The sequence below is a fragment of the Delphinapterus leucas genome, chromosome 9 (genome assembly GCF_059928025.1).
Source record: "Delphinapterus leucas isolate spDelLeu-1000000601 "Yukka" chromosome 9, BTC_Dleu_Yukka2, whole genome shotgun sequence".
Taxonomy (NCBI): domain Eukaryota; kingdom Metazoa; phylum Chordata; class Mammalia; order Artiodactyla; family Monodontidae; genus Delphinapterus; species Delphinapterus leucas.
In genome coordinates this window covers 45,662,445-45,688,486 of record NC_143137.1, presented here as the reverse complement: position 1 = coordinate 45,688,486, position 26,042 = coordinate 45,662,445, and the positions used below count along the sequence as shown (strand labels likewise).

The window sequence follows — 26,042 nt, the reverse complement described above, 5'->3', positions numbered from 1 at the left end:
CTGAAGCAAGCTTGCAAACTGGTCCACTCCATTAACCTCTCCTCTGGGTTAGTGACAACAGATGTCAGTCTTGAGTTTTCTCTCTTACGTGCCGCATCCAGGCCATCAGATCCATCTTCACTAGCTATTCAGAATTGGGCCACCGCCCTGGTCCAAGGCACTGCCATCTCCCACCTGCTCTATAGCCAAAGACTCTTACCTGAACTCTTGGCTGTACCTGCACCCCTTCACAATCTGTGTCACACCCAGCAGCCAAAGTGATCCCATTCAACCTAAAAGCTCAGTGGCTTTTCTTGTCACTCAAGAATAACACCTGCGTGGCCCCCATCCCCCTCCCCACCAAACACACACACACACACACACACGCTGATTTCTGTCCTGTTGGCCCAGCACACACAGAAGCGGGCCCTTGGCCCTCTCTGTTCATCTGCCTGCAATGTTTTCCATCCCAATCCTTACACATTCTCCCTCACTGCCTCCAGGACTTTGTTCAGCCATCACCCCAGTGAACACTCCCCCAGCCATTCCATCTACAGTTTCAACATTGAGCCACTCCCTCTCCCCATCAGGCACATTAAGATCCATACACCCTTCGTACCCCCATTCCTTGTCCTCTTCTCCTCTTTAGAGCTTAACACTTCATAACACATTTTGCTTGTTTGTCTTGTTTAATTTTCAGTCTCCCCATCAGGATGTAAGTTCCATGAGGACAAGGATTTGGGTCACTTCATTCAAGGCTATGTCCTCCGTTATGCCCAGCGGAGTAACTGGCACTCAGTAGGTGCTCAAGAAATATCAATACTTGAATGACTTCTGAAGGCATCTTCTCCAGGGCAGCTGCCACGTTCAGTGTTCTGGTGTAAAAACTGGCTTACTTCAAGATGACTTCCCTGGACATACATACATAGATCAACACTTGGCTCAAAACACCTGCCCCACTTGGCAAAAACCCCACAGCCTCTGAGTCGTTCTGACCAAGGCAGGTTCTCAAACTTGGTATTGTAGTGGACTTTGTAGAAGAAACAGATCTCTAAACCCCCTGGAATTCCATCAGGGAATCCTCAGTATGAGAAACTTGAGCTAAAGTTTTGTACTGTTAAACTGTCTTTCAATTGATCCTGTGAAAAAGGTCTTTTAAGGTAAAATATGTTTTACTAAACTTTTTAGATTATAACCAAAATGAAAGTAGTAAATTTAAAATTTTTTATAAAACTTGTAGACCTAAGAAGAGACTCCAGACAGAGAAACTCTTTAAGATTCCAAGGCCTTTTAGAGACAAGAGTTCCTGGATCTGGGTGAGGCCCCTTAAAAGGAACTGGTAACTCATGGTAGCTACCTTTTTTTTCTTTTTAAACTGAGTTTTCTATATTGCAGGATTTAAAAAAATTTATTTTTAATTTTTTGGCCACACTGTGTGGCATATGGGATCTTAGTTCCCCGACCAGGAATTGAACCTGCGCCCCCTGCATTGGAAATGTGGAGTCCTAACCACTGGACTGCCAGAGAAGTTCCTGTATTGCAGGATTTTTAAGAGGATTAAATGAGAAAGTACATGGAAAAACTTTTAGTCCAATCTGCCATGCAGAGCCATGCAATGTTCACGTCTTCCTTGCTTTCTCCACATTCAATGCACTGATCCATCTGGACCTACAATTTCTACACATTTGTGTACTGTCTTTTTTCATTCCATTGTGCCTCAGTAGAAGGTCCCTCCAGCAATCTCACTTAGAAAACTACTTCCTACCCCGCAGGGCACCAAAAGGAAAGAGGCCAAGGTGAGATAGGATGGGACTTGGGGCAATTATGAACAATAAGATACAAAAACGCCACAAACCAACTGTCATTTCTGAGGTGCTGGGAGCAAAAGCAGGGTACTGGGCGTGCCCCCTGCACACAGCGCCACCAAGCAAGGGGGCAGACCACCTAAGCCACCCCTGCTTCCCAGCCCACCAATTCACCCCTACGCATTTAAAGGACCAGCTTGTCACCCTCCCCCACTTGGGGAGCGATCGAGGGCACCTGTTACTTGGTTTCGCTCCCTCGCGCTGCAGCATGAATCCCCAGTGAGGCCTTGCCTGAATTTCTCATCTGACCTCCTATCAATTTCTACTGATTAAAGAATCCAAGGACCCAGGTCGGTAACAAAGGCACTAAAATTGTGCAAATTCAGTGGTTTTCAGATTCATGCTTTTGGAACCCTTAGTTCAAATGAAATCTTTCTTGAAACCCTGACATTTCCTGGGTACTGGCAATTCAGGGCTGGGGCAGACAAGCCCCTGCCCTCATGCCATTCATGACCTGCTGGAGGAGATCCAACCTTACATACATACTGTAGGTGAGTGTGGCCACTGAGGAGGATCCGGGAAAGAGTTGCCCACTGCCAGGGCAGGTGGGCACAGTGGGAGACACAGCACAGGACACACCTTGTGTGCTGGTGGCTCCCAGGGCCCTCCTGTGTGAGGATGCTTGTTAAAAGTGCGAGTTTCCACCTCCCGGGATCGTGTTTCGGGAGGTCTGGAGTGGGCTCAGAAACGTGTGCGGTTTTAAATGCCCTGGTGCTTCTAACACACACCACCAACACAGGGAATTCTTATTAGCTAAATCAGAGCATTTACACTTTATCCGGAGGTCAGGGGATTTTAAACTTGGATCCGTGGTTCCTTTGACGGTTTCTGTAGACGTTTCGTGTGCTATTGAATACGCTGTATTTTTGCACATTCTACATTTAAATTTTTTTTTTTTTTGCGGTACATGGGCCTCTCACTGTTGTGGCCTCTCCCGTTGCGGAGCACAGACTCCGGACGCTCAGGCTCAGCGGCCATGGCTCACGGGCCCAGCCGCTCCACGGCATGTGGGATCTTCCCGGACCGGGGCATGAACCCACGTCCCCTGCGTCGGCAGGCGGACTCTCAACCACTGCGCCACCAGGGAAGCCCCATTTATACTTTTCTAGGGAAGAGAATCCATCACATTTCCAAGGAAGGAGTTGTTTCTCCTCATTCCTTCAGATGCAGACTTTACCATTCAGGTGTGCCTGTTGATGGTGCTGGGGAGAGCCCAGAATCTGTGTCAGGCAGAGGAATGAGATGGGTTTAGAGACACAGGGCTGGGGGAGTTCATTTGCTTAGGAACTAGCGACACAGACCCCATAGTGCACCCTTTGGAAAGCCCTGAAAGGACGATGTATTTGGGGCTGAGCTGGAAGAATAAGAAGGAAAGGAGGCAGCTGCAGGGTCGCTCGCAGGTCTACCACCAGCCTTCCCCGGAGAACTGGAGGCCAGAACTGGAGGAGGCAGGAAGAAATGGCAGGTCTTTGAATTTCTCCACCTTCTTGGGCAGAGGGGCCTCCATGGGGATCCATGATGCCGGATTGTTTATCGCCAGTTGGACCTCAGGGAACCAGAGGGAGCCTTATTCAGTGCCCTGAAGAGCTAATTAAGAATCACAATTAATTACTTTGTTGTATTCACAACAGAGGCTGAGGGATGAATTTCGTAGTTCCAGATCTAGAATCAGCTCCTCTCTGCCCCTCCATGCTCAGGTATTTGTCCAACAAGCAGATATCCAGACTGGACATGGGACTCTACCTCAGAGGGTCCCTTCTACACAGGCTCTCCTTCCAAAGCGTAGTAGCTAACATTTGGAAGTTTCTGGGGATCTGGCTCTCATTCATTTATTCAAGCAGGATTTGTGGCCCCTACTATGAACTCAGACAAATGTGGGGTTTGAGTAGGGTGATCATACAGAGTTGACCATTGAACAAAACAGGTTTGAACTGCATGGGTCCACATGGGCAGATTTTTCCCCACTAAATGAGCTCCAGAGCTACACAGTCCGAGGTGAGCTGAATCCCTGGATGTGAAACAGCAACTATGGAGAGCCAACTATAAGTTCTAAGTGGATTTTTTTTTTTTGATGTGGACCATTTTTAAAGTCTTTATTGAATTTGTTACAATATTGCTTCTGTTTTACGTTTTGGTTTTTTGGCCGCGAGGCATGTGGGATCTTAGCTCCCCGACCAGGGATCGAACCCACACCCCCTGCATTGGAAAGCGAGGTCTTAACCACTGGACCACCAGGGAAGTCCCTATAAGTGGATTTTTGACTACCCGGGGGAGGGTAGGACTTAATCAAGTGGCCAGTTGACAGATCATTTTTGATGATAAATCACCATGCAATTTTGGGCACGCATCTCAGAAGGAATTCAGAGAATTGGATGACATCTCCTTATTTGTGTGAAAGGCTTCTCAGCATGTAGCGCTATAAAAATGGAAAAAGAAAATGATGCTGAATCCTGATTCATCCATAGATTCACAAATAATTAATTTCTTATCTGTTTCACTGAGATGTGTTTTCAGTATTTTCCTTTTTAGGTTTAACAATTACTTACAAAAATTTTTAATATCTATGTTGTTTTAATCAACTGTACATTATATTTTACATCAAAAGTTAGTTGTAATAACTCAGTCCAGAAGCCTTTCTAAAAAACTCTTAGCATCTTTGGTCGCAGGAAATTATTTCAATTCCGATTTCTAAATATGTATTTGTGGTAGAGAAGTATGATAAGGTGAGCGATGAAAAACTTGCAACGGTAAAAAGTGCTGCATTAGCAAAAACAGTTCTGTAGGGGGAATGGAGTGAAAACATAGGTTCAAAGAGAAGAGGAACCGCCTAGAGTTTCCAACTGTTAAAGAAGAGCAGGTTGTGGGTTTTGGTTTTTTTGTTTTGAAATAGATGAGTATGAAATCACTGCTGTGTTTGGATTTCATCAGATGTACTTTAAAGGGTTGGGGCAGTTTTATTTTAAAATGTAAATATTTACCAAATGCCAGAAATCACATCCCTCACAAGTTTTAAAACTTATGTGAAAAATATTAGATGTCAACTTAAAAATGTGCAAGATGGGACACATAATTTTTAAAAAATGGGGGAGGGGGCATACCTAGAGCAAAAGCCCTTTTGAACCCCAGCCTGATGGCTCCTCTGGCCCCTTGACTCCCACCTTCTCCTGGAGGGAAGGGTGGATGGAGGCCAGGACGGAGATGGCCCCGGCTGTGGCTCATGGAGACTGCAGTGTGGGGGAGGGGAGCTGCTCTACACTTCCCTCCAGATTCCAGAACAGGAACAGGCCATGGCCTGCTTGGGGAGCTGGGCCTCTCCTTCACGCTGAATTAAACGGCCTTCAGCTGGGGAGGAGGGGCAGCTATTGGCCTGGGCAAACGATACGGGACAGACCTGCAGGCACAGGCGGAGAGGGAGAACCGGCCCCAGGCCGGGGCGAGAGTCTCTGCAAATGCTGATGGACCCAGCCCACCGCCCTTGGCCCACACACGCCTTCAAACCTGAGGGGAGGCCGCGTTTCCACAGAGGCACAGTTTATTTCACAGACAGTGGAGATGTTGTTTCTGAAGGGGAGGCCGAAGCCCAGTCTCAGGTGTGGGCTGAGGGATTAGTTCCAGTCACCAAAGACGTACTTTGGTTTCTGCTATTTCTACCCTACTCCTTCTCCCAGCCTGTCGTCCCCCACGTGTCTCCTCCCCGTTTCGTCCTACACCGTGTATCTGGTTGGTCTAAGCGTGTACGGCTGCCCTGGCAACCTCTTCCTCCCCACCTGCCCCTCCCCAAGGCCCTGAATCGGTGGACTAGGCTGAGAAGAGGGCTCTCAGGAAAGGAGGCAGCATCCTTCCAAGGGTCCGAGGGGCAGGAGGATGGGGTATAGGTGAGGCTTCTCTAAGTGAGAGTCCCAGGGACGAAGCCAGTGGAATGAATCTTACTCCAGCTGCTGTGCCTCCCTCCAACTGCAGAGGGCGCCACAGAACTTAGAGGCAGAAGGCAGGGGGTGGGACCAACCATCACCCCGCCGCTGGTGGGAAGACCCTTGCCATGAGTGGGGCAAAGGAGCCCCAGGTCTGTCATGAACTAGCTGTGTGACTCGGGCAGACCCTCCCTGGCTCTGGGCCTCAGTTTCCTCATCTGTGAACAGGGCGACAGTGAGGATCCAGCCAGAGAGGCTGGTGTGGGCAATGCCTGAAGCCCTGTGACACGCTCTCCTCCGGGGGTTCCCGTGACTTCCCGGCTCAGCTCCCTCTCGCACTGAGACTTGGGGTCCAGCCGGCCCTGGTTCCCGAGAGCCCCTTGTGCTGCTCCATAGCCTCCCTCCTGCCGGCCTGGAGAGCTGGTCTCCCCCCTCCCTCTGCCCCATCAGAGCCTGCGCAGCCAGGGGAACCCAGAGAAAGGTGCTGGAGGAGGATGGAGAGGCTGTCCCGATGGTGGAGTGATGGGCGAGGTGAGGGTGCTGAGGGTCATACAGCGGCCGTCTGCTTGATGCTGTGGAAGCTGATCCGCGTGGGTGACGTGGGGATGGACACAGCCCGGGCCCCGGGGACTCGGAGGGAGTGATGGTCCTGCCAGCGGTGCCACTTCTTCTTCACAGCCGAGCGCACCTGCGGGGTTAGGAGGCGGCTCAACTGGGCCTGTGGAGGCCAATCCTGGGTCCCGGCCAGTCCTCTCCCCTGCTCCCTGCCCCTTGCAGGGCCACCAAGGGAGGCTGGGGCGGCCCCCCTGACTGCCAGCCTCACATCCAGAGACCGGCTGTTTCCAAAAGCAGGGTCCTTCTCACCTCCTCTGCAGCCCTGACCTCCTCTACCTCCTGAAAGACCTGCATTGCTTACCACTGCACACAGCTGAGATGGAGAGCTAGTCATTTCAAGACCTGACCGTCACTGGTGCTGTTCTATTCTCATTTGTATTGCAATGGAAGAAGTTTTTCTGCAAACTGGATCATGTCCCCCACAGGCTAGCCTGGCACATGGTTGAACAGAATAACTGTTCCGTAAGCATTCATTGTTTGCTTGCTTTAGTGGCTCCTCTCCCTGCCCTCCAGCACATGCCGGTCTCCACTGTTGGACTTTCCTATCTGGGGTCTGCTTTAATTGACAGAGACCCAGGCATGCAGACCCCACCATTGCCCTGTGCACCGGCAGGTGACGAGGCCTCAGGATGGCACTGGCATTCCTCTGGGGTGTCTGGAAGCTCTCGGGCCCTGGGAGGGTGTCTGCTCTTTGCCCCAGCACCCACTGTGTGTCCTCACCCACCACAGGCCTGAGTGAACATCTCCCCCAAGTCTGCCGCGCTGGGATTCTGGGCCTTGTAAGCTAACCAAGCTTCACCAGAGCCTGGCTCCCTGGAGCCCACCCACAGGCGTGTGGCCTTCCCTGGGCCGGCAGGGGACAGGAAAGGACGCGCTGGTGTCTTTCTGCTCCCTGGGTCCATAAAGGCTTGGATGCATGGCTCGCACCTGACTTGCTCCTGGAAAGCGCTCTCCTGTCATCACCTGTGTTCTGGCTTCCTTCTTCTGTGAGCCCCTGTGGCCTGGGCTCCTGCCCACCCAGCTCTCCGAGTGCAATGAGAGAGTCGGTATATCGTTTCTGACCTGCAGAGTCAACCTTCTAAACTGGTTGGAGTCCCTCAGGCAGGATTCCTGTCTCCCCAAAGCTGGTTTCTCCAGACTTCCCCTCCCTTCTCCAGAGCAGAGCTGAGCAGAGCCAGGGATGCCCAAAAGGCTGGGGGGCTCCCCTCGAACTTCCCTGGAGTGGGGTCTGAGGACAGGCCTCCCGGGCCTGGTGTCATACCTCTCCATTGAAGAAGCAGTAGAAGACGGACACAAAGAAACCCTGGGAAGGAAGAGGGAGACGTCAGTGACCTGCTCAGGGAGCCACTCTGCCTGGGGGGTTGGGGGGTGGAAAGGGGACAGGATGACTGGGGGAACACTCTGACTCGGGACCCCGGAGGCCCAGAGCTGGGTAGGCACCCCCATCGTGGAGCAGGTGTACCGGGGTCCACCGCGAGTGACAGGCTGCCATGAGTCCTCAGAGCAGGGGCTGGGCCGGCAGGAGGTGCAGGCTAGGGTGACCCTGACCCAGTCGGGGGTGGGCCCACCTGGGCCCTGGGGTGGGAGTGACGGCGCCAGGGCCTGGGTTCAGGATGTGCACGCACTTGTATTTCAGTGCATACGAACTAAACCAAGCCAGCGAGGGCACGGGTGCCTGAGCACGCCAGGTCAGGGGCGCTCTCTGTGGCCGCATCCCACTACGTGCCCCACCTGGAATGACTGCAGGAAGGAGTTGAAATAGATGAACACGATCTGTGACAGCTCGTCCTCCCCAGGGCTGACGAAGAAGAGCATGTAGGTGACGCCCAGAAGGGGCAAGAGAACCAGGGTGGCCTTCACCGCCTTCCTGGGGAGGGGGGAAGGGTGATAAGACCCATCTGAGCCCCTGAGGCACGTGGGGCCTCACTCGCTGGCATCTCTTCTGGAAGCCTGAGCGAGGGCCCTGCCCAGAGGCAGGGGAATGGCCCAGATGGCCTCCTCATTCCTCCCCTGCTGAGGGTCAAGGCACCCATCACTCACCTGTACTGGATCGTCTCCGACGTGGTGGATGCTCGTAACTTTGTCATTAGGATCCTGACGATGTTGAACAGAAATACAAAATTGATCTGGAGGGACAGGGGGCAGAGAGGGAAAAAGGAAGGACCACGAGGTGGGGATGAGAGGAGAGGCAACCACCTCCCCTGTAACCCACTGAGAATCCATGTCCCACCCCACTCACCCCAGCACCTGCCTGGGGTCCCAAGACCTCTGCTCCTCCCTCACCGGGGCAGGCAGGTACCCCACTTGCCGGGTCCCCTGTCACCTGAGGACTCCAGAGCCTGCTTCTCCACACCCTGACCCGAGGGACGAAAAGCAGCCTTGGAGGCAGTGCACAAGGGCGCAAAGGTCACTCCTGCCTGAAGCGCCCAGGGCTCTGCCCGGCCCGCCCCCGCTGCTGCAGGGCCCCCACTTGTCAGCTGAGGGTCTCCCTGAGGCCCTTTGGACAGAGGACAGCCCTGCCCTGGCGGAGCAGCCCCGGCCAGATGGCGGGATTAATAACTCGGTTGCTGGGGGGACTGATTAATCTCTCACCATTCGTCCCCTGCACCCAGGAAAACTCTAGATTCTTCGCAGACACGCCCGAGGCAATGGACATGAACAGGCTGCTGGGCTGACTCCAGCAGTTGGCTCCTGGAAGGGCCTCATTTATCTTCATTCTGAGCCTTCTCTCAGCATCGGAGCCTGCCGCTCCCAGCCTCTCCCCGGGACCTGCCCGTGTGGCCTCCCGGGGCAGCCCTGTGCTGCATGTGGTCTCTGTGGGTGTGCAAGTGTCCTGTTAACCCGTGTCGGCTTGTCTGTGGTGTGCCTGTGTGCCGCCTTCTCCATGCTCCCCGTGGGTCTGTGCTCTGTGCTCTTGTGTGTTTGCCTTGGTGTGTTCCTGTGTGAGTGTGGACCTGGGGACATGGCCACACCTGTGTCTCTCTTCATCCATCTCCAGGTGCGAGTAGACAGGAAAGTGAGTGTTGTATACCTAGCACCCTGGGGATCTCTCACAGGAAAGTACCCATGTGTCAGAAGGAGATACGTATTAGCCCAGGGGTGTCTGCTGGCTCACGTGTGTGCACATGTCTGAGTATGTGCGTGTGTTTATGCACACACACACACACCCCTCCCAAGTCCTGGTCCTGAGACTCCGTCATTTCTGGAGCCTCCTAAGTTCTGAGGCTTGGGGACACAGGCAGACATCACGGGACACACATCCCTGTGGCCTCTGGCTCACCCCTAAGCTTGAGGATTCTCTGGGGCCCTGGGGGGCTCCCTCCTCAGCCACAGCCTGCTGTTCCAGTGACCACAGTAACACAGCCTGGTGAACCCAGGGTGAGGGGTGGTGGAAGCATTCAGCCAGGGCTGCCTACGGCCTGCTGCACCTTGCTTCCTCTTAAGGCCTATCTAATTTCCAGCTCCTGGGTTTCTGGTCTATTCCCTTGGATCATGAGGTCACTTTAACACATAGGCCGATCCTAATTTTCTCATACAAGTGATTCAAAATACTTGACCTTTTCCGATTCTTCATGACTTCTGTGAGAATAGAGGTTGTTGGAGTCAAAATATATTCTCATTTCTTCCACATTTCCCTGCATTAAATCTTATTCGCTAATCACCCATAAACCCACTAACCAATTCACTCAGTTATCCACCCACTCTTATCCATCTATCCATCCATCCATTAATCCATCCAAATATTACTCAACCATCCATTCATTACTTTATCTACCCACTCTCCCACCCACTTATTTAACACGTAACATTCATCCATCCATCTAAATATCTACTCAACATTCCATTCATCAGTTTATCTACCCACCCACCCACTCACCCACTTATTCAACAGGTAACGTACATACATCCACTAACCAGCCAACCACCCATCCATCTAGTCAATAAGCAATTGCTGAGCACCTCTGGGCTACAGGGCGCTGTTCCACGTGCTGAGGCAAGAGCAGGGACAGGGGCTGGTGTGGAGGGTCTGGGAGACAAGGCCTTATGCCCTCTGCTCACCCTAGGCAGGAGCTGGTGATGCTGCCTACACCCCACCTCAGGCTGGTCTGTGCAGCCCCAAAGTCACTCTTTCCTTTTGGGCTTGGTTCCCAGCTTCTCCCTTTACAACATCTTCTCCACCTCACTTCACTGCAGGCACCTTCCTCCCTTCCCCAGGCAGCCGCTGACACCGCCCTCCCACCTGGTTTCCAAACCCTCCCTGTCTGCGCACGCGCAGAGGCGGGCAGGGCGGGAGGAAGGGGGACTGACATCTCTTCCTCCTTGGCTTCAGACACGGTTCCTCCTGTCCTTTAAACCCAGGCTGGGAGAGGTAGTCCCAGCCCTTGGGAGTGTCCTCTGCTCCCCTCCAGCTCTGGGCATTGGGGTGCTGCCATCACATCTCAGCTCCTTGTAGCGCACATTCACCAAGCCCAGCAACACAGCCAGCCTGCTTGTCCACCTGGATCTGTGGAGGCTAGTGAGTCTCAAAGGCCCAAGTCCTGAGTCCTACTGCGTTCAGGGCCCTGGCTGGGCCACAGAGAAAGCCCAGACAACTCACATCCCTGCTCACAAGGCCCCTGGACACCAGGGTTCTCCCACTAGAGTATGCACATCAGAGGCGCTTGTTCCAAATGCCGCTCTTGGACACACCCCAGAGATTCCCGGTGGCAGGTGGGGGCCCTGGGATCTACATTTGGAATAGGGGCAGCCGGGATATTGCTGAGGAAGACATCACCCATGGAACAAAGAGGCAAGGCTTTCACCGGACAGACCTCATGTGCCACACACCATTCATCTGTAGCTGCAGGGGACAGTTCTCAGCTTGGGGCTTTCTCTGGTGCCAGAGGAGCTAGCTCAGCCTGAAAATGGGGAGAGGGTAGCTGGAAATGTGGGGATTCAAGGTCTCCAGGGCAACCTCCACTGATGGGGCATGAAGCATATGGGTAAGTAACCCTGCTTCCCGACCAGGGGTCAATTCTGAGACTCTTCTATGTGTTGCCCCATGGAAGCCTGCTTATCACTTAACCTTTATCGGTTTCCTCCCTTCCTTGTCCTCTACTCCCACCCCTCGTTGTGTTTCCTGGGACCACCTCCCACATGAACATCTGGCGCCAAGTCCTTGTCGCATGGCTCTAATTCCAGCTATTCCAATTGGCATCTGCGTGGCCTTGGGCAAATTACTTAATTAACGTTTCTGAGCTTCTGCTTCCTTGTCCGTCCAGTGGGGATAGCCATGGAGCCCGTCTGGGAAGGTTGGCACAGGTTCAGATACTCATGGAAAGCACTGAGCTCATGCCCTTCCCACGCCATCAACAGTGACAACAGTCTCCTGCAAACCCAACCAGCCAACTCACTTCCCAGAACCCAGAAATGAGCACGGGTCTCTCAGACAGCTGTGGACTGCTGGGGGAGTCCAGGGGTAGCAGGGTATCCAAAGGAAGGGATGGCGGGAGGTGGTGGGTAACCTGCCCTCCAGTCTCAGCTCGGCTAGCTATTAGTGATGACCTTGGGCAGCTGTTTCATCTCCCAGGTTCTTCATCTGTGAAACGGGGAGCATCATCCCTACTTCCAGGCATCGAGGATGTGAGGATTGGAAGTAATGAAGATAGAGCTTCTGGAAGGGCTGAGCTTGGAACCTGGAAGCCCTGTCCATGCATATAGCTGGGTGTGGACCGGGTCCAAAGGGAAAGACAAGCACGGGGCTCTTGGTGAGGGTGGAACCGCAGAAGGGGGCATGGAGAGGAGGTGGGAGTTGGGTATTGTCACTGGGCCTTCCAAGCCTGTCCCCCTTCTCTGTTCATTTCCTCACTGCTGTCCAACATCTTTGCAGAGGGGGCTCGCTTCCCACCCAAGCCAGCCTTCCTTGGCTGAGTCCCAGGCTCGTCAGAAGCCCTCTCCCTCCAGGATGGGCTCTCAGCAGCTGGTAGGGAGGGGATGGGTCTCATAGGGTTTCCGCTCACACTGGTAGAGGGGGGAATCAGTGACTCATTGCAGCTAGGACTCCAAGGACAATGGTTCCCCCTTCTGACTGCTGCCAAGGACTGGCTTCTATCTCTGAAATGAATGGAGCCCTGATGGTGGACTTTCAGGCACTGGGTAAAAAACCTTCCTAGTCATCGCCGGTTCGTATACATCAAGGACACTCCAAAGATGGGGGGTCAAATGAATCCCTGAGGAAATTACAAAAAGGAGGAGAGTAAGGAAATAAAAAGAGATAAACAGTCATTGTCTCCAAGGTAGACCAAAGAAACCCCCATTAGGCACCTGCTGTGTGCAAGGGGGTGGTGCTCTCTCAAGCTTCGCGCACTGGGAGCAGGTGGCCCTTTAAGGAGCCTGAAATTAACAAGCCTGAAATAAGTCTTACGTAAATGCCAGTTTCTTATGGGGCTTTTTTGTATGTCTATTTTTTTTAGCGTATGATATATAATGGGTTCTTTTTTTCTGCAGAATGCAGCCTGGACTTAAAATCTACCTTAATTAAAGCTCGTTGTGGTTTAGAGACGTGGCGGCAATTATACCTTAGATGTTAATACATTTGGCAAAGGGCAGGGAGCTGGATGAGGAATAATTGCTCATTACGCTTCCTTTGTCCCACTGCTCCAGGCTGGGGGCGGTGGGCTGGGCCCTGGAGGGGGTCGCTGCGGGTAGAGGGAGAGCAGGTCTGGGGTGAACAGAATCCCGCGGACCCTTCTCTTGCCACCAGCTGCCCTCCTTGCCTGGCTTGTACCTGGCAAGGGGATGTCAGATGTCGGAGGCATTAGAAATCTGCCAGTCGGATTTTCTCTGCCCAGAACCTGAGGGCCAGAGAGGGGAGAGGGCTGAATCAGGGCGTGGAGCGCGAGGAAGGGAGAGCTGGGAGCGGGATGCCAGGCAGCGGGGGTGGTGCATACAGAGTGTGTGCGGGGGCACCGATCCAGACCCTGTCCCTCCCCAGCATCTCTGCTGGGTGGGTCCTCTGCTGTCCTCCTGGTGCCCAGCCCTGTCCCACTTCCCACTGAGGACCTACCAAGAGCACGAGGATGATGGGGCCCTGGTAGATGTAGTCCACCAGGTCGCCGGGCTCCTTGCCAAACCAGCACCTGCAAAGATGGAGTGGCTGTAAGTGGCCTGCTGAACCACAGCCTGGGGACCACTGCAGCCTCAGGGCCAGGGTCCTCTGTCTTGACTCTTTCTGAGATCCAATCTCCATGGCTGTTCCTTCCCCCGAAGCCTGGGTGGACAGCCCCAGCCCCACTGACCACCCTGGCTCATACCTGGGCTGCCTTTTGCCCTACATGGAGGGTCTGGTCTCCCCAGGCAGGCTGAGGCAGGCCCTGGGTCTCCTCCCCCTTCTCCTTGCTCCCTCACCCCATCCCAGGATGCTGGGCATGCAGGAGGCTCATGAAAGGAGAGCTGGGCTCCCCGTCACTGGCCAGGGCCCAACTGCCTGTACCACCTGTTCCCACATTGCTTGGAACCCGCCTCTCCTTGTGCCAGGCACTCAGACGCACAAAGCAGCAGATGTGGAGGCAGGAGCCTTCTCCTAGCCCGATCCCTGGCCTCATTCACCCAGGGAAGGAAGCTTGCTGCTGTTAGAGGCTTGGTTATTCTTTGGGGATGCTGGGGGTGAAGAAGCTTCAGGGTCTGGAGGAAGGGCTGGCCCAGGACCCAGTCTGGCTCTGCCAGCAACTCCTACTGGACCTCAGAAAGGGCCCCACAGAGTTCAGGAAATTCTGTGTCTTCTGCAACTTCAGAGGTCATCCAGTGCACATTGCCTCAGGCAGGATTCTCCCCTGCAGCCTCCCAGCACTGTTCTTTTACTTTTCTTTGCTTAAACACCCCCTTTGATGGGAAGCTCACTACCTCTCAAGGCAGCCCTCTCACTCTTGGGCAGCTTTTATCGTTAGGAGCTCTTCCTAATGTTGAGCTCTCAGAACCCATGCCATTCCTGCCCCCTGCCCCCAGATCCCATCTGCTCCCTCCATCCTCAGTGACCCCTTGAATATTTGTATACAGATACTGACGTTCCTCTGTCCCCCCTTTTCTCAGCTGGTGGCACTCAACTTCCCCGCCGTTCCCTGGCTGACCTGCAGCTAGAATTGCCATCATCTGGGCCGAGGCCGAGTATTTCAAAGTCTCTGGTGCAGAGAGGGGCCCAGCACGGAACACTGCATCCCAGGAAGAGACTGGGATGCCAGAATAAAACAAGCTTCCACTGGCCTGGCCCGGGCATCTGTGAGGGGCTCAATACCACAGCTGGAGGTGCTCTGAGCTGAAAGCCTGGAGCCAGACTTGCCACATCCAACTCCAGGAGGCCGCCTTACCAAAGGCTAAGGGGGTCGTGCGTTGGGTGCTTAAAGGAACGGTTCCTAACTCAGTTCAACAAAGTTGACTTGACACCTATCGCATGAGTACCTCTGGGTGCCAAGGAAATGTTCTCAATTTAAGGACAATGGAAAAGTGAACTGTCCTGGCGTGGCTGCAATTCTTGGCCCGTGGCTGACCTGTCCTAACATCCCTCTGAGCCCCATGGCTGGCCTGTCCTTACTTACTGTTCATTCTCATAGTAGAGTTTGCCAATGGCCCAGGCGATGATGATGGGGCAGGGGATGCCTGAAAGAAGGACAGACACAGCTGCAGTGGACAGACAGATGGTCAGGAGCCCCTCTTGTAGAACACAGTGTGGGGAGGAACCACAAAGGGCTAGGATCTTGTTTCCAATCGTCTAACTGCAGGCCATCCATGACCTTGAGGGGCCCTGTCCCTAGACCCCTGCCCCCATCCCTCCCTCACTCTCAACCATCCCCTCCAAGCAGGTCAGGGGACAGCGTGATTTTCTGAGATTTTTTGATAGAGAAGTGGAGCTGGCCAGCTTTTCTTTTGAAGCCAGAGACAAAGGTCTTTGGATTGGCCATTCCAGGCAGGAAGAGGAAGGCTATTTGTGGACTGTCCTTTCAGAGGGACTATTTGCTTCTTCCTCTCCAGCATGGAGGGGAGTGGCTGCATCCTCGGACTGTCCTGGGGATGGTAGACAGGAATGCGGTCCGGTCCTTGGACCCAAGATGAAGGGAGGTGACCCTGTCAGCAGTACCCTCTCCCCACTAGACCCTGCAGGTCCCCCCAGGACCCTCACACCATCCAATGAAGAGGAAGAGCCGCTTGCGCAGGCGATCGGTGGAGTAGGTCATGACGATGGCCGTGTGCAGGTAGCAGCCCTCCACGAACATCCAGAAGAAGTTAGTCACCACGAAGTAGTTGAAGCTGGTGGTGATGCAGCGGCACCAGACCTGCGCGTGGCAAGCAGCAGTCAGTGGCTGCCTGGGGCCCAGGCCCAAGTGCACAGCTTGGGCGCTGATGGAGGGGAGGTCGTTTGAGTTGAGTCATGGACATGGCATTAAATACCCTTGAATCTCATTCTGGGAAGCTTCATCCTTTCTCTTCCACATTTTCCAGAAAGTGCCAGGCTCCCCTGGTACCAGGGGGTCTGACTTCTCACCAGTGTTTTCTAATCTCCTTTTTCATAAAAGAAAGAGGGAGTCTGACTCTGAGATTTTTGCAGGGAGAGGCTAGAATTGAACAGCACTGTCGTGTTTCTCCGTCACTTTTTTTTTGAGGGTCACCTTCACTTCACAGCGAGTCAGACTGGTTTCCGTTTCGGGATGGACTATGAAATTTCATGTAGAAAAAAATTAGTGAGTCAATTAAAAGAAAATTGTTATTGAACTAATACAGGGTCTGTGAAGGTGAGCTGCAGCGGTGGAGGTGATCCTCCCAAATCTCTGGGTTTAGGAGATTCTGGGCTTAGTGTCATCACGGCCGTCTCTGGAGGGAGACTTCCTTACACCGGGACCTCGGGCAACTGGCCATACCTCTCTGAACCTCATCGTGCTGCAGAGAAAAGAATAATCCCATCTTGCAGGTTGGTTCAAGATGGAGGTGGCAAAGGCAGGCGCCAAGAAATGAATGTTGGTGCCATTTGCCTTCTCAGCTGAGGGGAATTTGTCCCTGTCCCTCTGAGCACGGTTACTACCCCTCCCTCAGGGGACAAGCCTGCCCAGAGCCACCTTGGGCCACGGCCAGGTCTGGCCTCAGGCCAGAGCTCTTCTCAGCTGACCCTACCTGGCCATCTTCCCCAGGGGTTCGTCACCAGGGCACCGTCAGAGCTGAGGATGTGGGGATTGGTGGTTAGAGGAGCCCTGTGATAGGGAGCTGACTGTCCTCTTGGACAGCTCAGCGCCTCTCTGTCCGGATCTAACAGCCGGGCTGTCGGGCAATCAATCAGCTGAGCTGATCACAGCCTCCGTGACTTTCCTCCATGGTCCCAGCCCTGATCTCGGGCCCCACGTGGCCATCTGTCTCCTCTGTTCTGAGAAAGTCCTGCTGAGGTGGAATGCGAAAGATCCCCTCCTCCCAATCTTGTTTTTCCTCCAAGTTAACGATGCCTTGTCAGTACAAGCCAACATTGGGCTGCAGGGCACCCCAAACTGACTGAATTCCGTTGGTGCTGTGGCAGGGCTCAACATGGGGCCAAGTGAAGCGTCATACCAGGCTGGGTGTGTGCTCAGGTCTAGCCATCCAAAGACGATGTACTGAAGAGTCTCTAATGGTGGGCCAAAGAGCTCTGCGCATGGCTCCACTCTGGGCTCTGGTTTTACGACTAGGACACGGCGCAACAGTGGCTGACACAAATCCACCATGGGCAGCGAATGTGCTGGCCTGCTCAAGACCCTGGTGGCCCAGATGTAGAGGCATCATTACAGTGCCATCTAACCTCCCTGAACCTCAGTTTCCACGTCTGTATAATGGGGGCGAAATCCCTACAGGTCTCTCATTGGAATGAATTGCTCTAAAGCTCAACAGAGGTTAATTTCAGCCTCCTTTTCTCTAAGGAATCTTTGGGAGGTGCTAAAGTCCCAAGATGGGGAGTGCAACAGGATAACCCAAAGCCTGCTGTCAGGTTTGTGCTGCTCCCCAGACCCCGGCCTGGAGCCCCATTTCCCCACCCCTGGCTATGGAGGGACAATGATTGGGTGCAGGTGAGCTCAGGTTCGGGTCTGCACGCGAGGACTGGGCAAGAGAGATGGGGGACCCCAGAGCCCAGAGCCCCCCAGGTCCGGCCCCAAACCTCTACCCAGAGACCTCATTGCTCTCATGCACTTCATGGTCGATGAGCTGCAGCAGGAACCACGTGACATTTCGCAGGATAAATGTAGTGATGAGGTTCCAGTGAATCACGTTCCGCAGACAGCGGATGCTCCTGCGGGAGGACCAGGTCAGGGGTCAGCCGGGACAGGCTGCACCTGGGCTCAGAGTTCAGTTGGGGCAGGGGGCAGGGGGCAGCTGGTGTCATGGGTCAGCTGGGCCTGCGCCCCCTGCCACCCCCTCCTCAGGCAAGGGAGAGACTCAGCCTGGGGTGAAGGCAGGGTTGCACCAGGAACCAAATTCCCATTTGTGGTGACCACGGTTGGGTCTTCCAGAGCTGGCTCCCTTTTTGCCTCCGGCATGCCCGCCAGCGGTCAGTGCCCAGGCACCTCCCCAAGCCCTTTTTGTCCGTTGGCTCCAGGGACCCCGGAGAGGAGCTGAGAATGGGAGAGGTGAAGTGGGTGCTGTGGGAGGAGGGCAGAGAAAAAGCAGGGGCGGGGTGGACTCACCGCAGGGCCAGGAAAAGCAGGAAGGCAGCCACGAGGGCTGCCACAGACACGCAGTGGCCCAGGTAGTTGATAATGAGCGCGATGCGGTAGTGCAGGTCATACTTCCTCTGCTGGACACACAGACAGACACACGGGCAGACAGAGGCTTGGGGCATGTGGAGGGTGGGGCCAGGCACTCTAGCAATGGCCACCCTGTGCGTCCTGACCCTGGGGGCAGAAGAGGCTCCAAGTGTCACCACCACACCTGGCACCCAGAGCTCCCTCCTGTCAGCCCTGCGTGGCTCTTGGTATAAATGGCTGTGGTCAGGTGTCCCCTGTGCAATTGGAGGGCAGATCTGAGCACAATGTATTCTGAGTTATGCCAGAGATATGGGTATGTAGATCCTATTTTCTTTTTAATTCTGGAATGGGAGTTGCTACAGCTGTGTTTCATCTCAGCTCACACCCTAAAGGGCTGAGCAACTGAGGGTGTATTGATTTATATCTCTGGGACTCAGTTTTGATATCTGTACAATGGAGCCAACCTGTCCTCCTGTCTCAGAAGCAGCGACCTATGGCAGGTCTGGGGGTGCCTTGGGATCAGTCTGCCCTGGGTGCAGCAGTGAGGGGGTACCTTATCTGTAGAGATTTTAAGAGCAATATTAAGACCAAATAAAATCAGTCTGCTTTTTATTATCACCGCATGCTGGCAATTCTGAACAGAGGCAATGATAAAATACTCCTTCCTGCCAGGGCAGACTATCCCGCCACCCCACACCGCTTTGGTTTGCCACTGCTCAGAGGGGCTGTGAGACGAAGGTGACGGCAGAGGGCAGGAGGGGACCTCTTTCTCTCCTTTATGGCCCATCCCACTTGTCACTCTTGTGGCCCTCACTGCAGGCCCCTTTGGCTCGCATTTTGTAGAATCACTTTCTCAGGGCAGACAAATGTTTTTCCTCTGAACTTGGACTTCTTTTGGGGAAAAGTTTCAGCCCCGCTGGGGGCCGTAATGGGCAAAGGAGGAGAGGGATGGGGTGGGATGTATCATCTGGTGTCAGGAACGAGGCGAAGCTTCAAGAGGAAGGAGGCTGGCACCGCAGATAACACGGAATCCAGCACCAGAGCAAGGGGGGCTGGTGAGGTCGGAGTGGGACCCAGCTTCCCGTGGGGACTGCCCTTCCGGGGGCTGCACTTGTTTCCACGTGGAGTCATAGAATCAGAATGCCAGACGGGGAAACTGAGGCCCAGAGGAGGAAGGAAGTCACACTGCCTGTTAGATGTCGGTGCACTGGTTACAGGGTCATCCCCTTCTCGTGCCATGTGCCACCTTGCTGGTGTCCTCCACCAGCTGAGCTCGCCTGAAAGTGAGCCTCTACGTCCCCTTCTCACAGGGCAGGGGGCATAGGGTGGTGGCAAGAGGTGCAAGAAAGGGGGGGGTGACACAGGACCGGTTCTGCCACCCTTGGCATCCTCTGTGCTCTGAGTCCTACTACCTGTACAGGACCAGGGGTGAGGCAGGTGGGAGCCACTCACCTTATCATCCAAAATGGGCTCACACTGTGAGTAGTTGATCCGTGAAGCCCAGGTCCCATTCTCCAAGCACTCTCGGTAGGCACTCCCTACAAAAGATGCACCAAGAGGCGGGCCACTCCCCTCCTCAAGAACACTCCCTGGCTCCCTGGTGCCCACAGGATAAGGTCCCTATGTCTCAGCCTCTCTAGGCCGGGAAACGCGTCCGAACGTTCACGTGAAAGTCATTCATGTGAAAAGTGCACAGAAGCCTTACCACTCATGGCAGCTAAAAGGCATGATAAAACCCATTTTTGATACAATTTTTGACTAGCATTTTGTACACTCCCTTTAATTTTGTTTGAAGCTGAACCCCACTGTGAGCCCTGGGATGTGGCTGAAGATTCACTGCTTTCAGCATGCCGAAGAGTTTCCATCCTAATCGCAATCATTTTATGCTCATGAGATCCATACTTTTCCCACCAGTGTCAGCACTTCCACTTTCACCATAGTCACTATTTATACAGCAGGCGTTTGCCCTGTACCAGGTCCTCTTCTAAATGCTTTGTTTACACTCGTCCATTCAATCCTCAGGCAACCCCATGGAGTAGGTACTGAGATTAACCCATTTTACAGATGAGAAAACTGAGGCACAGGGAGATCAAGCAGCTTGCCAAGGATACAAAGATGAGAAGGTCCAAACCCAGAAAGTCTGGCTTCAGGGTTTATGTTCCTAACCCCTAGGCTACTGAGTAGTGGTACGGGAATGACAGCAATATGGGGAAACAGGACTGCGCTGCTGACCTTGAGCTGCGGCTGCCTGGGAGACCACCATGTGATCTCTAAATGTTTGAGAACCTGGCTCTGTGTTAAAGTTGGAATGTGATGTGGGAAAAGACATTTCAGAGCATCAGTGTCTGATGTACTGAAGTGAGGGTTTTATTGAAGGGAGACGTATGAAGTTCAAGGAATGCCCATTTTCTTTAAATCCTAGTTTGACTGTCAAGATCTAGCTCCTAAGCCACGCTCTCCAGGTAGCCCATCGTCACTTCCAGACAGAGGAATGCCTCACACCTGATAACTCCAAAGCCCTCTGCCAGCCTCTGCTGTGCATTTCGCTGTCTTATGTACCCTACCTCCCCCGCTTACTTACAAATTCTAAACGATCTATTGTTTGGGGATAATTTGTACCAGCGTTCTGCTCTCTGGCTAATGGGCAGTTGTTTGTGGATTTTTCTTTTGGGCTTACGTTAGAATCACAATATAAAGCTAATTTTAAAAAAACAGCTCACAGAGTACAGAGTCACAGAGCTGAAGGGGAAACCTTAGATTGTTTTTGGAAGCAATGAGTTCTGAAATAATTAAGTTACTTTAAAAATCCACTTCCGCTGAGCTAACAGTGAGTTAAAAGCAATGGAGTTATGAAGGAGCACTTGCTGAAGAGCAGAAACAATGGGGGAGATTCTATTAGCCTAATTGTTTTTTAATTTGGTGCTCTGAGCTTATAGATTTTTCAAATTCGGGATTTTTACTGGCCTATTCCTGCCTCCTGGGCCTGTCACCTGTCAGCGAGGCCTGCCTCCGGCAGGTCCCTGGCCCAAGTGTGAGTCAGTCAGGCCTATGCTGGTCTGACACCGACTCTGACCCCAATGAGGACACTAGCTCCTAGCCTCTGACCATGGCACCCAATTCCCCACTTGGGTTTTCTCCCTCTACAGGATTGTTTTACTACAGGTTGTGTGTTAAGAGAAAGAAAGAAAGGTTGTATGTTAAGAGAATTTGATGCATAGGGTCAGTGATGTTACTGAACTAAAGGACAGAGTATGGAGTGAAACCAACGGGACCAATGTAAAGGCATTTTGGGAGGGTGGGTGATTTTGTAAAATGAACAGTCCCACCCTAATGGGGATTTAGAGTCCTTCTCAACAGGCCTGTGTGAGGTGAGACAGACCCTGATCCTGGCTATGGTTCAAAGGGCAGAAAAATTTATCTTCTGTGAATGTGTTCCCAGATGTCATCTAGCTTTTCTGAAGTCAGTGCTGAGCTCCTTCCTCCAGGAAGGCCTCTTTGATTGCTTGCATCTCACGAGTCTCTTTCTCCTGAGCCTCCCAACGCCCCCAACCCTCTCAGTCCTGACAGCCCGAGCCCCACATTCCAGCCCTCGCTCATGACCTGGCCTCAGTTGTTCAGGTGGGTGAGTCTGGTGTCTCACATCAGTGTGGGGCTCCCTGAGGACAAGACCTCAGAACACTCATCTCCCAAGTATGATATCTTGTGGTGGTACTGACCATGGGGCGGGCTTGCGGAAAGGAGTGGGTCAGGATAGAGATGCTGCAGATCTGAGACCTTTCTGGTCCCTCACATCAATGCCCCTGGGGTACCAAGCTCCATGGATTCTGTCTCCTCTTTCTTTTTCCGGAGTCCATCTCTCTCCTGCCCAGCCTTCCACCCACTCTCTAGTCACCTTGCACTGGCACAACACCCTCCTATCTTGCCTCCTGGCTTCATCTCTTGCCCCCCGGCTTCATCTCTTGCCCCCCTCGACTCTCTATCCTTTACCCCCACTGCCAGAGTGATCATGCTGATTTCTGAATAAAAGTCATCAGCAGCTTTTTATTGCTCTTGGGAATAAAGTCCAACTTTCTTGGTGTGCTATTCAAGGCCCTTGACACCCGGGCCCCAGCTGAACTTTCCTGACCCATCCCTACCACTCCACATGGCAGCTGACCTTTACACCAGCAGGCCTGGCACACACCGAGCTCCATACCGAGCCACCCCCCGCACTCTCGCCCTTTACGCATGCACATATTCCTACAAACTCCTACTTATCTTTTAAACCCCAGCTCTAATGCCACCTCCTCCTGGAGGCTTCCCCAACACCCAAGGTATTACGTAATCTCTTCTTTTTCCCTCTAAACACCTCCTCTATGTCTTCCCATCTCTTGAAACATAGGTCTTCACACTCTATTGTCCTTGAACTACAGCCACATATCCATTTCATGCCACAGTCCGGTACACACACACACACACACACACACACACACACACACACACTGCTCACATGACTGAATCCAGTTTCACAAAGTGAAATTTATCTTGACCACAGCTATAATGTTTTTCTTTCTATTACATTCTAATGAATTATATTTATTCTATATACAAATACTAGTCACAACCCACTAAATTTACTTCACAATCCACTATCGTACAACATAGTTTGAAAAAGAAAAATCTCTTTTAGAGCATTTGCCGTAATTCACTATGAGTCTCATCTCTTTAGAATTGATCCTTCTTTTCTTTGCTACTGAACTTGAGCTCCCTGGGGACAGACAAGTAGGAAGAAACCATATTGGAGTCAACAGTTCCCTCCTCAGGAGTGAGCCATTGAGCATACGTGGGCTGAATCAAACTGACTCAGGTCTGTTGAAACCCTGGAAGGCAGGGTCTGAGATGTGGGATGTAGTGGTGGGAGGGAGCTTCCCTCTGGGGGCCCAGCCATGCCTGGGAATGAGGCTCTGGCTATAGACACTGGGTACCAGGGGACTGGAAGAGAGACGTTCCCAGCACTTCAGGGGAGCTGGCTAATGAGGACACTGCGCCCTCAGGCACAGCCTTGGACAGGAGAAAGTAAGACAGGAAGAGTCCCCCCTGGGACCCACAGGAAGATGCGCACAGAGAGTCTGAGGGCAGATGGTCAGGCCAGAATTGTGGGGATGGATGTAGTGAGGTGGGTGCCTGTTACCACAGCAACGCAGGCGCCTCCGCTGAAGATCGATGCCAATGGTGTGCAGTGTAGTCTGCCAGGGGCATTAGGGTCTGGGTGATGCAGGCAAGGTCTTCTCTTCCAGAGCTCTGTGGTCTGGGAAGCCTGGACTCTCCTGCAGCGCGCCCTGGCCTGTTGAAAGCCCTCATTACAATGTGCTCTGTCCCTTTCAGATGCTGACACTTTGACAAGAGCTTCTGATTTGGGCAGTCACCTGAGAGGTCCAGGAGCCTGGCTGGGAGAAGATGGAAGCCGAAATTCTAGCTGTAATTTTGTCTCTGGCTGATTAAGTGACCTTGGCTAAGTCCCGTCCCTCTCAGCCTCACTTTCCCCACTCATAAAAAGTAATGTAAACCGCTTCTCAGTGATGCTACTGGCATCTCAGGTGGGTCAAGTATTTGTTGTGTGGACCTAGCTATCTCCTTCCTGTCTGGCTTCCTTTTCAATCTGCTAACTGCCAGTAGTACCCTCAAGCCACTGTGACAACCCCAGACATCCATACATCACTTTTAAGCGCTCCCGAGGTTGGCACTTCTATCTCTGATAGTCGAACTGGCAATATATGGGAGATGGGGACCATGAGGGACCCCATTTTTTGGGGTGGTTATGAGGGAGAGAGTGCCAGAGACAGGCTGGGCATAGGGATGAGTGGGAATGTGGTGGAGGAGAAGCAATGTCGTCATTGGCTGTCGGGAAAGAAGATGACAAGAAGTGAGGGTGGGAGGGTGCTGACAGGGTGATGGGAAGGGCCAGAAGCAATATTTACCGAAGGGATGAGGTCATGTGCAGCACTGAAATTTTCAGCACCACGGACAGCAAAATGCTACCACTGCCCACTTCCCACCATGAACGCAGGTGGGGAATCTTGGAGAGAGCCTAAGACTTACCCCTCCCCGCTCTGCCCATTCAGCCCATAGCCCTGGGCCCAGGCCAAGAAGGTCAAGATAATCCATGACCCTCTTCAATGCCCAGCTTCAGTCCTAGTACCTCCAGGTGCTTCCACGACTGCTCCAGCCCCTGGAGGGTCAGCTGCTCACTTCTCTTAGCTCATGCTGGGTCGGTATTGTTCTCTCACTGATTTCTGTAAAGGGGTCATGCCTTCCCAGCTAGCTAAGGAGTAGGGGTGGCAAGGCCTAGGTCACCTCTGGCCCCTTCTTAAGGGCTACACAGAGCTGCGCACACAGGGGCTCAGGATGGACCGAGGTGGTGCTGTGGTCTAGGTTACCGGGGAACTCCAAATGAGAATGAGAGGCTCAGGGTGGGCCAAGAGGATAGTCTGTCACCTTGGATGCCCAGGCTCTGTCAAGCTGCATGGCAAGTGCAAAACTGTCCCGCGTGCAGGAGCATCGTGAGCCTCACACTCATGGCACAGGCAGGCTGAGCCCCGCTGCCAGAACTGTTGACACTCTAAATCCAGCCCTTGCTGGGTAGGGGCGTCCGTCAGGAATGGCAAACCTGTGGTCAGCATCCTCCAGGTTCCAGGCAAGAAAGTAAACTGGGAACTGAGTCAGCAGGCATCTCCTTGGGAATTTAAGAGGGCGAGGCAACTTCTCCTTCATTTGGTCTAAAGAGGCCCAAAGAGGGAGACATGTCCACGGTCACCAGCAATGAAGAGGCAGAAATAGATCTCTCTCCCCCAGGACACGCTTTCTTATGGGAGATCCTGGAGTCAGTGTTTCTGGAAGGGAGAGGCTCTCCCTGCTACCCTGTGTTCCGGAAGATGTAGTCAGTTGTGCCACCTCTGCAGTGTCCTAGCCACTTAGTGTCTGGACCCCCAGAGCAGAAAATGCCTAAAGGGCCAGATATGCCACCCTCGGTCCCCTTACTGCTTTTCCCTGCAGTTGGACTACTGCAGACCTAGCTATCTCCTTCCTGTCTGGCTTGGGACCTACACCTTAGGTCACTTTTCTTTTGCGGGAAAAATCTCTACTGCCTGGACTAGGCAGTGATACTGTGGGCATGACTAATTGCTTTTCACCTCCAGTTAAGAGACCATTTGGGGAAACACGGTACAGTCATGGTGCCAACAGCACAGTCTCCCTGAGCTTCCCAAACAATGTGCGTCTCCCTGAGTTAAGTCTGAACATTTCCCGTCTTGATCTAATCACCGCACGTTGGTGGGGCAGAGGTGGGGGCAGCTGGTGACCCTCACCCAAGCTCAGGACCAACCTGCTGAGTTGAGAGAGCGGGAATCTGCTGTCACCAACCCAGTCATCAGGTTGGGAAGGGCCTCCTCGGGGCCATCTGCTCGTGACATCTGGGATGAGAGAAGGGCACTTCTTTCCCCTCTCTTCAGTATTGTGTGGACGCTGCTCTCCAGACCCCCTTGTCCATTCTGGACCTTCCCAAACCCTCAGCTCTCTATATCTGAAGGGCTTTTCACCCATGATGCCCCTCCGTCCTTGAGTATGTATGGCAGGGGTAAATGTCCACACTTACAGCAGACAGTGGGGAAACTGAGTCAGGGAGGCACAAAGCAGCTTCATGGAGACCACAGTGGGCCCATAAAAAGGGAAGAGGTGTGAGTGGAATCCAGCTCACTGTGTGAGATCACTGGCCTCCCCAGGGAAGGGGCAAGTGGGAGGAGGTGCCTACCCCTGCTCCAGCCCCTATTGTGCAGGGCTCCCTCCTTCCAGGCACCCCTAGCAGCTCGTCGCCATGACACCCGCCAGCGGAGGGAAGCGGAGAGAAGGAAGCCCACAGCACAGGCTGCCGTGGAGGGGAGGATGTCAGGGGAAGGGGCCACGACAAC

At 53.2% G+C, this 26,042-nt stretch overlaps 1 protein-coding gene across 18 annotated transcripts in view; it reads right to left on the bottom strand.

Annotated features, from left to right (window-relative positions):
* Positions 1 to 4,079: 4,079 nt before the first annotated feature.
* Positions 4,080 to 26,042, bottom strand: part of CRHR2 (corticotropin releasing hormone receptor 2) — a 46,013-nt gene continuing 24,050 nt past the window's right edge. For 2 of the 18 annotated variants that reach the window (XM_022584084.3, XM_022584068.3), the window contains 10 exons: positions 19,552 to 19,637; positions 18,040 to 18,149; positions 17,528 to 17,645; positions 15,522 to 15,675; positions 14,941 to 15,001; positions 13,416 to 13,488; positions 8,411 to 8,496; positions 8,102 to 8,237; positions 7,632 to 7,673; positions 6,195 to 6,443 (listed from right to left, as the gene is read on the bottom strand). In XM_022584084.3, coding sequence (XP_022439792.1) covers positions 6,303 to 6,443; positions 7,632 to 7,673; positions 8,102 to 8,237; positions 8,411 to 8,496; positions 13,416 to 13,488; positions 14,941 to 15,001; positions 15,522 to 15,675; positions 17,528 to 17,645; positions 18,040 to 18,149; positions 19,552 to 19,637 — 1,007 coding nt within the window. In that variant the 3' untranslated portion in view covers positions 6,195 to 6,302. Of the gene's footprint in view, positions 6,444 to 7,631; positions 7,674 to 8,101; positions 8,238 to 8,410; positions 8,497 to 13,136; positions 13,204 to 13,415; positions 13,489 to 14,940; positions 15,002 to 15,521; positions 15,676 to 17,527; positions 17,646 to 18,039; positions 18,150 to 18,245; positions 18,375 to 19,551; positions 19,638 to 26,042 lie in introns of all 18 variants that reach the window. The other 16 variants (XM_022584092.3, XM_022584076.2, XM_089917565.1 and 13 more) reach the window with 15 other exon arrangements.